This window comes from Brassica oleracea, chromosome C4, assembly GCF_000695525.1.
Source record: "Brassica oleracea var. oleracea cultivar TO1000 chromosome C4, BOL, whole genome shotgun sequence".
Taxonomy (NCBI): domain Eukaryota; kingdom Viridiplantae; phylum Streptophyta; class Magnoliopsida; order Brassicales; family Brassicaceae; genus Brassica; species Brassica oleracea.
The window spans coordinates 6,543,412-6,555,421 of record NC_027751.1 but is presented as its reverse complement, the minus strand read 5'-3'; the positions used below and the strand labels follow the sequence as shown (position 1 = coordinate 6,555,421).

The following is a 12,010-nucleotide window of genomic DNA, read 5'->3' as shown; positions in this document are numbered from 1 at the left end:
TTTTCGATTTGAGTATTAGCTTAGGGATTTAGAGTTTCGTGCTGATAACGTGTTATAAAAGTAATGAAAAAGTATATCTTTATTCATAACATAGAGGTTCTTTATATAGGAGATTACACCGTCATAGATAAATGGAAATATTACAAATCATAGTCTCTTGGTTATGAGTCATCCATAATCTGGTTGATAACATGTATTAAATTCTGAAGTTTTTTTTAAAATCAAGGGCCCAAATTTTAAAATCAACCATTAACCTAGGATAATTTTTTTTTTATGGCACAAGGTCCACTAACGTTTTGAACCGGGCCTGGTTATACTAAACTTGTTCTACCAATGGAGATGAGAGGAATATTGTATTATAGTTTCTGATTCTCAGAAAAAGATAAATCATGCGCAGCATTTGCATTTATATATCAAAACTGCATCTTATTGGTACCGGCGCTTTGTAGTGGAGTTATTTTGTGGCTTGTAGTTGTAGATAAGGATAATTGTGGGGGGGATTAGAAAATAGCATTTATAGTATGTAGATGCCACAAGATTCCAAACGATATCCTAAAGATTAAACTGAACTTTTTCGTAACAAGAAAAGTTTATAAAAATTTTTGTTCACAATCTCTTCATGTCGGGAACAAAACATTTTAAATTGAATTAAATTTCTTTATCTACCACCGGAGTTGAACATGACTACATGGAAATATACTTACTTACGTTCATAAATAAATAAAAAATACAAAAGGATCTAGAGTCTCTATCATCTTTTAGGTGTTTGAAATTGATCGATGTATATACAAGGATCATACAAGTGTAAATAAAGTGGTGACGGGATTATAATCTCTTAGAAGCATTACCCTGTCACGTTCCTTCCTCGCGGCGTCATCAACCACACGTTCTTCAATTTTAGACCAAAGATTCCTGATTAGCCAGCCATACACTTTAAAAAAGTACACCAACGTATATCCATATTTTACACAATCATGCATGCTTATATGGATTGCATGCATATATGGAAAATCCCTTTGATTCTACCTATATACTAGAAGCAATCAGAATTCTGAACCAGAAGCTCATATCAACTAACTTTAGGACATGTAAATCCACATCAGCCGAGTTCTTTTCTTTTGAGCACCCATCAGCCGAGTTCAAATACCAGAAAGATGTAATGAAAACATCCGTTTACAATCCATGCTCTTCTTGGTAAATATTATGTGTGAGTAAAAATTATTCGATAACAAGAGCTAAGTAGAAACATAATGTGTGTGCATTAAAGTGAATGGATCTTAAGAAACTAGCTTGGTCTATTTTACTTCTGTTGTTTCAGTAGAAACACTAAGTTGCGACAAGTAAAGTCGTTTTGGTTATTATTTGAGCTACTGATTATCAGGCTTAATTTAACCAAGGAGGGAGTAAAACAATTGCACGAAAGTAACAAGTTTGAAAAGCTTAATAGAACAGAGTGAAGCAAACATTAAATCCATATTTCTAACAAAACACAAGACAAAGGTCTTTTGAGCATATAAAGCTGATTAGCAAGAGCGAACAAAAAGACTTAATACTCCAATAACATAGAAGACTTAAAATGTTTATTTCTTCTTCTCAGTAACACCACCACCACCAGACCTACGAGACAAAAACCAACCGAAGTTCAGTAAACAGTTCTGTCGAAAAACACAGTTCGTTCAAAGAGAATCGTAACACTCTCACTAAGCAAAATAATATAGACACAACTAAATATCTTGGAGAAATGAAAAGACGACAAAAAAAACAAGAATCAAATGGTTGGGGGTTGAATAGTATACCTCATCTTGCGGAGAACACTAGACATCTCCTCTCTCTTTCGCTTGGCTCTCTTGTGGGTACCCAACTTCCTCTTAGCGACCTTGAGAGCCCTCTTGTCTTTACCAACCTTGAGAAGCTCAGTGATTCTCTTCTCGTAAGGAGCAAAGCCAGCAACCTCCCTGATCAGTGATCTGATGAACAACGTCCTCTTGCTCGTTTTCTACAAAGATCCAAAACGAACACCTCAATACAACATCATTTCTCAATGACTATGTGGAATCTAACTAATATTCTATCAAAACTATGATTCAGTCAAAACTAAGCAAATCATTCAGACAAGACATTATTTGTCTGAAAGAGTAGGAGATGGAGAGATGCATACCCCTTTGCGAGAGTTGGGACGAGGAGCTAACTCACGTCTGGTGACGACGTGACCTTTGTTCAGACCAACGAACAGACCAGTCTTCACTTGAGGTGTTGCCATTTTTCTCTCTCTGCAGCCGCTACAAACACTTAAGAGAAAGGCAAATTTACTATATACTGCGACAAATTGGAAAACCCTAGCATTTTATTATAAGTGGGCCTAATTATTTATTGGGCTATAGATTTTTCTAAGATAATGGGCCTAAGTATTTATCGAGCTTTTTAGATTATACTTGGGCAACATTAGAACCGATTTGATATATGATGGGATAAGCCACAAGTCCAAATAAGCTTTTATAATTAACTAGATTTTGGGCCCGAAGCTTTATTTAATATTTTAATTTAATAAAAAATATTAAAAAATTATTTTATTATTGTTTTAAAATTGTTTTTGCATATATTATGTGAAATTTATTTTATAGTTAAAAACTCGTTTTTACACATAAGTTTCAGTGAATATTTGTTAGAGCTAGAAAAAACATCCAAACGTAAAAATTTAAACTGGATTCAACCCGAAATAATAATTATAATGAAATAAAAAGAAATTTGGAAGTTAAATAAGGCCAAGAAGCAATGTCAACATTATACAATTTCTTATGTACTAATTTAATGTTTTATTAAACTTATATGATGTTAAATAATTTTTTTGATTCATTATTTATTAATGATATATTTTTATAATAACATTTTAATTAAAATGAATTATAAACTACTACATAGTAAAAATAAAAAAATGTAATAAGATAATGATGAAGCTTGATTTGTTTTTGACTAAACATATATACGGTAAAAATAATAATAATCAATTTTTTATGAGCAAACATGAAAATATATATATCAAACATGTATTTGATTTTCATATAGCCAAACACATAAATATCAATCACGACAACATCTTAAGTTTTGATTTTTGTTAATTTAATAGCTTTAGCATCATACTTGTTATCATTTTTTTTAAATACTATTAAATAGGTATGTTTACTTTTGTTATGATTTTTTTTAAATGAAAAATTATATTTTATAAATCTCGTTTTTATTTATAATTAAAAAAAAAAGAAAACTATCAAATACTTTTTTATATTTTTGTTTAGGATTTTAGAAAAAGAAAAGTATTATCATATACACTTTTACAATTATCTCCTGTTTAGAATTTCAGAAAAATCTTATTTCTATCAAATAATTATTTCTAGTTACTCTTAAACAATTTTAAAATTATGATTTTTACACTTTATATCAATACTAATTTTACACTTTGTTTTTTAATTAAATAATTTTTAGTATCATGTTCAATTTTTCATCATCAAATTCTCTTTTAAAATATACTATCAAATAACTTTTTACAATTCTCTTTTGGTTAGGAATTAAAAAATATGATACAAATCTCTTTTGTTTAGGATTTTTTTTTAAAGGAAAAGAATTATCAAATATATTTTTTACTGTTTTAGGGTGTTAGAAAAGAAAATTAAAATTGCATAATATTTTATAATTATTTTTTTCTAGGATTTAGAAAATAAAAATACTATCAAATAATTGTTTCCAGCAAGTATTAACCTTTTTTTCAAAATTCGTTTTTTCAATATCACTAATATTTTTAATCAAATATTTTCAGTATCATATTTATCATTAAATTTTAAAAGTAAAAATTACTTTTACAATTCAATTTGGTCATGATTTAAAAAGGAAAAAAAAAATCTTATTTGGTTAAGGTGAAAAGAGGAAAAATTTATTTTTCAGATTTCTTTTATTTAGGATTTTAGGAAAAAAAAGGGTTATTTTCACATAATGATATATTTTTATTAATACATACACAATTTATTTATTTTTTGTACAAATGTCACAATCATACGAGATGAAATATTTGACGTTATTTTTAGTTTATAGTTTTTTAACAGAAAATTATCTATTAAAAAAAAGTTAGTTATTTATAAGAAATAAGTTACTTTTAATTTTTGAAAAAAGTAAAATTGCTACTATAATTCGTTTTTGTTTAAGATTTTACACAGGTAATATATTTTCAATAAACAATTATGTTTAGTTAACTATATATTGTGTCTTATACATACAAACATATATTCTTCATATTCACACATGCTTATGTACGGAAAAAACATCATAATTAAAAAAAACTTGTGTTAGCATCATAAGATGTAATAAAAATGATAAAAAAATTGAGTTGTGTAAAGAACTTAAAAGAAAATAATCAGATAATATTTTTCTTGTAAATACTATTTTTTTTGTGAAAATAATATGAGGAAGCTTAAACATAAATATAGATGTGAAAATAATATTTATTTTGGTTTATATTTTGTAGCATACATTTATCTGTTAAAAGGGAAAGTTAGTTATTTATATGAAAATAATAAGAGTACTTTTACATTTTTATTTTCTTAGGTTTTAAAAAAGGACACTTATTTTATAGTTAGTTTTTCTATTTGGATTTTATTAAATAATTTATTGTACTTGTAGGATTTTATAATTCGTTTTTATTTAAGATTTTTTTTTTAAAAAATTAATATTTTCTCTTATAAAATCTTTCTTTAGTATCTTTAAAGATGAAAAATATAAAAAATATTTTAAAAAGAAAAAAAATACTTTCAAATAGCTTTTTACAATTATTCTTTGTATATAGAATTTTTAAAAATTAAATTTACTATCAAATATTTTTAAGAGACTATAAAAAGAATCTTAAAAATATAATTGTAAAAGATGATGTAATATTAATTTTCCTTTTCTAAACTCTTGAAAAGAGCAACAAACTATATTTTGTAATAATTTTCTTTTTCTAGTGTCCAGGAAAATGTAATAATAATTTTCTTTTCAATAAAAATTTAATAATAATTTTTTTTTCTAAATATTTTTAAATCCTAATAAAAGAGAATTGTAACATGTTTTTTACACATGTCGCAATCTTAATAAATTAATTGACACATGTCGCGATCATGTTAATTAGCAACTCTAAAGAACCAAGGGTTATATAATAAGATTTTCGGATCGGGCTTTGATTTTGTTTGTCACACTATGAATGACTTAAGCAAGTTTTATTTTGTTTTTATTTGGGCCGCTTCTGAAAAATTCAAGTTGTTGTAGACATGGGGGAGTGTTTTAGGTCAAGTCATTTGGAAATATCATGTTTAGGCAAGTGTTGTAACTTGTAAGCTCGTAAAAGTTGAAGCGAACTACCTGTATGTGCCCTTATTGACTTATTATTGGTAGTGTTCTAGTAAAGAAAAATAGCACATACACAGAGAAACGTACTTCCTTTTAAAGATGCACCAAAAAAAAAAAATTGGGATGATCTAATACTTGTTTCACTGCACAAGTCACTGTAAATATGTAACCACATTTAGAGCATTTGACTTAAGAGACACATGTAACCATTGATTTGCGAATTGTGTCGTAAATGAGTCGCAAAATTTTTCGTAATGAGCATTTCATAAGAAAACAGATTGTAGGATTTTATTGAAAAATGTTTGGATCAAAGTACGTCGTCCAAGTGTTCTTTTATGTATGATATAGTCTTCCTAATTGTCATACTCCCTCATAGGCCAATTATCAATGTGCCCTACTTATATTAAATTCCTTTCCCACGTACATATGTACCCGAAACTTTGCTATTTCTAGAAATTTGAGTTTCTAGAAATTTGAGTTTCTAATAACCCTTTTTATCTTGTAAAAAAACATGTTCCCTCGCCTAAGAATGCATGTCACAAAGTTTTCGGTAAAATGATATATATAAATACAATACATATAGTTCTATATGTCTCATGATTTTAAAGAAGATAGCATATGTGTAAGCTATAAAAACATAAGGTATCTTCAACTTCACTCTATTTTTTTTTAAAATGGAGTAAAAATGGGTATGAAGTAAAAATACTCTAATCTTATTTTATTTCTCACTCCATAATGGAATGTACTTCATAAATTGAGTAATCTATCTTTTGTTTGTTCATAACTCTATTATGGAGTAGGTTTGAAGTACTCCATATTTCATTTTACTCCATTTGGAGGAGAAAAAAAATGAAATTATGCTCTAAAGAAAGAAGAGTTTAAGGTACTTAGGTGGTTACTGTTTGATTTTATCAGCATTCAGCGGAACTATTTATATCATGATTAATTATAACAGAGTTAAACTGTTTTAAGATTAAGCTTCTGATATATCAACATTAACTTGTATTTATATGTGTGAAATTTATAGTCTGATACATTTAGTTATAAGCTTCCACAATCTTTATTTATCTATTAGGTAAAGTGCAGATATTGATCTCTTTCCCATCTCTTTTTTTTTCTTTGTTAATTAATTATATAATCATAACGTTTCATTCAAGCTGCAATCAAATTAACAAAATAAATGGTCAATTAATTAACAAATTAGAAGTCAGGTCAACAAAACCGAAAGCCACATAAAGGGAAGAGAGTAACATAGACGAAACGAACATAACGGCAACAAAAATAAAAGAATGAGCAAAAAAGAAAACATTAAACAAAAAAGATTTTGAAGATCCATAAGAAAAAGGAAGAAGCTTAAGACATGAGACGATTGAGTGTTTCACGAGATAGCCTTTTTTAGCATTGGATGTTCCAACTTTAGAAGTCGAAGGAACTTAAATAAGGCCTCGATCCCTAAAGCGTTTATAAAATTCTCTTATCATATCTCTTTTCGAGTCCTGTCTTCTTCTTCATGTTTCTCTTCCTTTTTTTCACTTTGGTTTGCGTAACTTTAACTTTACAGTATCATCTTCGTTCATTGTGACTGAATATTGTCAACAAATATGTTATGTAGCTTCCGTTATCACAAGGTTACTTGGTTTGTTCCATCCTTGACTAATGCAACCTGAATGTAAATTTGAGCTCTCATACCATACAATTAATTTGAGGTTACTATATCATGAAAAAAAACATATTTGAGAAATTATATGGTATTGTAAACTATTAAAAAGAAAACAACATATACATATTAATCAAAAGTAACAAAAAATAAGAAAATAACAATGCACAAATAGTCATCATCTCGAAATAGAAATCTATATTTGAGAGTGAAGGAACTTAAAAACAAAAAACCAGTTTAATCAACTATTTTCTTGTTATCTATCTGCGGGAAAAAAACGTTCAGATATTTTCCGAACGTGACCTAAAAATGGTCATAATAAAATATAAAAAACTAACTTTAATATCTCTCTCTATTAATTATTTCTTGATCGTCATTGACGTTGTCCTCCACTGCAAGTCCGTTATAAACGAGCCGACGGCATTTTCCGGCGAGAAACTCAACCGTCTACGGCACCATATTGTGTTACCTCTGCGCATCGCCAAGTATTCCGTTTCGCCCTTCCTCGGAGCCGGTGGGCATTCTCTGACCTCAGGGATTCTATTTTCCGGACGGGTCGGTGTTTTGAAGCCGTCGTTGTCTTCCTCCACAAGTTCTTCTTCTTCTTCTTCATCTGATCTCTTTCTTTTCCGACAAATATCCAACACATGATTATTGTCCGAAAATGCGTCTTCTCTCGTCTTTGGAACCTCACCTAACGTTACCTCTTCTTGCATCAAGCTTGTGATCTTTGACATACTTATTGATTTACAAAACTCGACAAACAAAAAAAAAAGTGCACAAACAAAAAAAAAACTCTTGTTCTTGAGAGAGAGAGAAGATAATGAGAAGAAGAGGAAGAAAGAAAATAAATGATTGATGGATGTAGATAGATCCAACGTGGTAAAGAATATAAATCAGGAAAACTGTCAGCTTTTATATTATTATTTTTTTCTTTAGCATGTTTTCAGGTTTGTTTAGAGATGGAGACTGGAGCGAGTTTATAGTGTGTTGTTGGTTGGTTGTGGCAACAAGGAGAGTCTAAAGGCACACATAACGTATTGGAACCCTCTTACTGATTCAGAAGTAACGCCGTTACTATGTAGTAGTAGTATATATAAACTATAATTTATCTTTTATTATCTCGGCGATAAATTAATAAAGGTATTGCCGATGCCTTTCTGCTTCTCGCAAGTTAAGCACCAAACTTAACGTCCGCCTTTACGTTTCCAAACTCCATGTGCGCTTTTTGCATTCATCTTTTATTCCCCTGAAAACAAAAAAGCATTGTTGCCGTTAAGACTTTAATTTCGTATCTAATTCTTATTTATTACCACCTAATCTTATTGTGTTAGTAATTTTTGTGTAACTGATACTGTGGAGTATAATTTATAATTTTAAATCCATATATATAAATGTTTCGTATGGAAATATACAATCATATGGTTTAAGCTTTTTTCTATTATTTAGATCTTTTACTACATTTTAGTCAGAGATCTAAATAAAATGATATCTTACAGATTTTGTAAAATTAGGAAACAATAAATAAATTTAAAATGACAATGACACAACGATATGAAATGAGTTATTGGCTTATTGCAAAAAAAAAAAATCAAGTAAATATAAATATCTACTATATGTTATATTATATGTGAAGTACATTTAAGGAAACAAATTTGAAGAGCATGAACTGTAAGTTTTTTTTTTTTTTTGACAGAATTTTTTTTTTTTTTGACAGGCATGAATTGTAAGTTTTTTTTTGCGTTTTTCATATCTAATAATAAAAATGTTAGAATATTTACCTAGTAAAGAAATCGTGTGGTGCTTAACAAAGAAATGATGGTGATAAATAAATTACTTGTTATGTAATTTTGACCAAATATAAACTTTTGATAGCATAATATTTTTAGCCGTTTTATTTATCAAATAGAGTTATCGCTGGAAAATTTTGGTCTATAATGAAGTTTTGTTATAAAATTCATTAAGACGTTCACAGAAAAAAAAAAAAAAAACTAAAGACCACGCTTTTCATTGTAATCAAATGAAATCAGAAGAATGAATATATCTATTAGGTTTTATCATCATTAACTTTATTTTCTTTAACTCATTGCTATTTATCTAGTTAATCACGAATTTTCTCTAAATAATATAAAGTTAATAATCTATATTCATGTTTGCAATTTAAAATTGGTAAAGGTAATAAACATTGGTAGAAAAAGCTTTCTCCTTGTCAGTAAAAACGGTTAAAGAACAGAAATTATAGATACTCTTTCACTTCTATATATTATATGATAAAAATACTATATATAGGTACAATCATATTTGTAATTTAGAATGGTTACTTTGATAAGAAGTCTCCTACAAGTTACAAGCATTACACATACACACATATTTATATATATATACACACATGTATAAATTTGTTTTATGTCAAGTTAATGTAACCTATTCTGAAGTTACACAACCTAGCATCACTGAACTTCAAGCATTTGCTTGGAAAGTGAACGCACCTCAGAAAATTTACCATTTTATATGGCAATTAATTTCGGGACAGGTAGCAGTAACAAGTAACTTAATACGTCGCAATCTGCGGTGTGATAATTACTGCCCAAGATGTGGAGAGCCAGAGGAAAATGTAACCCACACAATCTTTGAATGTCCACCAGCGTTACAAGCATGAGAAATATCATCTACGCCGTCAAACCCCCAAACTTTCCCCATATCGAGTATGTACGCCAATATGGACTACCTTTTCTAGAGGAAAAATACAATTAGAATGCCAGAAGATGATAGAGACCCTTACCCCTGGATAATCTGGTACATATGGAAGGCGAGGAATGATAAGCTATTCAGGGGGATTGACAGGGACCCTTTGGAACTGGTCAGGTACGCAGAGAGTGAATGTCAGGCTTGGTATAATGCTAAGGAGTCTATACCTAATCCCCCACAGGCACCAAACACTGAAGTGGTACAAGCCTTAAGCTTGAATAATATGTGTATGGTGGATGGCTCTTGGACATCCACAGATCTTTTCAGTGAAATTGGATGGGTATGGAAGGATAACACGGAAAAGATCTAACTTATGGGAACACGGAACTTAAGGAGGCGGGAGACAGCACTACACTCGGAATTGGAAGCATTGAAATGGGCACTGGAAAGCATGCTTCAACATTCAAACTGCCAACACTTTGGAACATGTTGCAAGGACCTGATAGCCATGATAAAGGAACCCCAAGCATGGCCAAACTTTTCAACGGAGCTGGAAGCCATTCAAATTATCCACATGTGTTATTCGGATTTCAAGATCACCTACGTGCCAAGAACACAGAATGAAATTGTTGATTCTTTAGCTAGGAATGTTCGATCTTTTCATAGATCTCTTTGTTTTATTGGTTATTCTATTCCGGTCTGGTTATTTAGACCACCTCATGTTTGAGTAATAGAATAGCCGTTTGTTGACAAAAAAAAAATGTAACCTATTCTACTATCAACTTTCACAATTATTGTTTGCACACTTTATATACAGTAAGCATGCATGTTACCTAGTGTCTTACTAAGTACACTCATGGAAACAAAATAAAATACTGAAATACAAGTTAAATTTCAGAAGAAAAAAATGAGAAAAAGAAAAAAAGAAACACAACAATTAGTTGGATGAAAGGGGATTGTCTTTCCTATTTGTTTTATGGGCATTGGTAAGTTATGTAGGCATTGGTAAGATATGGTATTCCTTTCATTTATAATATAAACTCACATGTGGTAGCAAATTAGTAATAACGGAGATTAACATATTTCTCCATTTATAATGATGATATAAAACAGTAAAAGGTTCTTGAATGATTAAAATATTCTTAGAACCGCGAGGCTTGGTTAATGGCCTGTTGACTCGGGATGCCATCGACGATAATTATAGCTAGCTCCAAAGCCTTTTCAAAAAAAAAAAAGATAATTATAGCTCCGTACATAATTTGCTTCTTGAAAAGTATATTAAACAACAAATTATCGAATGAGACATAACCTCAAATCAATTCAAGAATTAAAAAGAAAAACATACGCACAATGAAATGATAAACCTTTAAATTGTAATTTGTTATAAATCATGTGATGGATGTCCATAACCGGCCCGATCCATTAGAGGCCCAATCCGCAGGAGAGAGAGAAGAGAGAGAGAAGAGAGAGAGGCGGCTACCTTGTGTTTTCCTTTTTGCTTTTCCTTTGTGTTTATGATTTGTAATCTTTCCTTTTATCTATCTTGGAATTCCCTATATAAAGGACACACTTTATAATTAATGAAATAAGAACTTATTGATTCTAATCCTAAGTTTTACAACACGTTATCAGCACGGTAGCCTCTAAAAACCTTAAAGCTAAAAACCAGAAATCGAAAACCCTAATCCTAACCGACGAACCCTAACCCGATCGCGTCTCTTGTTCCTGCAAGCGTTCCCGTCTCAGCTTCATCCGATCAGCTCCAGCCCCAAGGCGTTCCTGATCATAGATGAACTCAGCCTCAGCTCTTGACAAGGATAGTTCGCGATCCGACAGCAACAACTCCCGTTCGACGATCAGCCGTTCGCGATCCGACAGCAAACAGCTCGTGTCCAGCTCGCGTATAGATCGTTCCCGTTCGTGTTGCAGCTCGAGGTTCATTCTTTGGTGGTCCGGTTCATTAAACAACTAAGCTAAAGGTAATTCGAATCCTAAGAACATATGAATCGAATTGGGTTGATTGATAAAGAATGAAACCATAAAACCTAATCTTTATGATAAAAGCCATAGGATAATAGATCAAACCCTAATGAGTAAATCAAAGCTCTAAAAGTTTGATCCCCAAACCCTAAAATCGAGATTGATCTATTGATCAATTAAAATCAAAGCTTTAATGGTTTTGAATCTCAAATCAAACCCCTTTGATCTAAGATCAAATCGAAACCCGAAAACCCTAATTTGAAAGAATCGGTTTTGATTGTTTAAATTTGAATATTGATTGATTGATTTGATCACCAA

The 12,010-nt window shown here is 30.3% G+C and overlaps 2 protein-coding genes across 2 annotated transcripts; both read right to left on the bottom strand.

The window, feature by feature from the left end:
- Window positions 1–1,412: 1,412 nt before the first annotated feature.
- On the bottom strand, window positions 1,413–2,304 carry LOC106339582 (60S ribosomal protein L36-2). The gene is made up of 3 exons (XM_013778417.1): window positions 2,159–2,304; window positions 1,797–1,996; window positions 1,413–1,617 (listed from the first exon to the last, which is right to left on the bottom strand). The coding sequence occupies exons 1-3, from the start codon at window positions 2,258–2,260 to the stop codon at window positions 1,581–1,583; spliced, it is 339 nt and encodes a 112-aa protein (XP_013633871.1). The 5' UTR covers window positions 2,261–2,304; the 3' UTR covers window positions 1,413–1,580.
- Window positions 2,305–7,198: 4,894 nt separating this feature from the next.
- Window positions 7,199–8,067, bottom strand: LOC106340746 (cyclin-dependent protein kinase inhibitor SMR2). Its single transcript, XM_013779594.1, has one exon. The coding sequence runs from the start codon at window positions 7,759–7,761 to the stop codon at window positions 7,384–7,386; it is 378 nt and encodes a 125-aa protein (XP_013635048.1). The 5' UTR covers window positions 7,762–8,067; the 3' UTR covers window positions 7,199–7,383.
- Between the last annotated feature and the right edge of the window lie 3,943 nt (window positions 8,068–12,010).

What these genes read in the sequence shown, in the direction of transcription:
- LOC106339582 (XM_013778417.1), bottom strand. Translation starts at nt 2,260, where the DNA reads ATGGCAACACCTCAAGTGAAGACTGGTCTGTTCGTTGGTCTGAACAAA. An exon ending in GTCCCAACTCTCGCAAAGGG is followed by an intron (nt 1,997 to 2,158) that starts GTATGCATCTCT and finishes GGATCTTTGTAG; the next exon opens with AAAACGAGCAAGAGGACGTT. An exon ending in AGTGTTCTCCGCAAGATGAG is followed by an intron (nt 1,618 to 1,796) that starts GTATACTATTCA and finishes TTTGTCTCGTAG; the next exon opens with GTCTGGTGGTGGTGGTGTTA.
- LOC106340746 (XM_013779594.1), bottom strand. Translation starts at nt 7,761, where the DNA reads ATGTCAAAGATCACAAGCTTGATGCAAGAAGAGGTAACGTTAGGTGAG.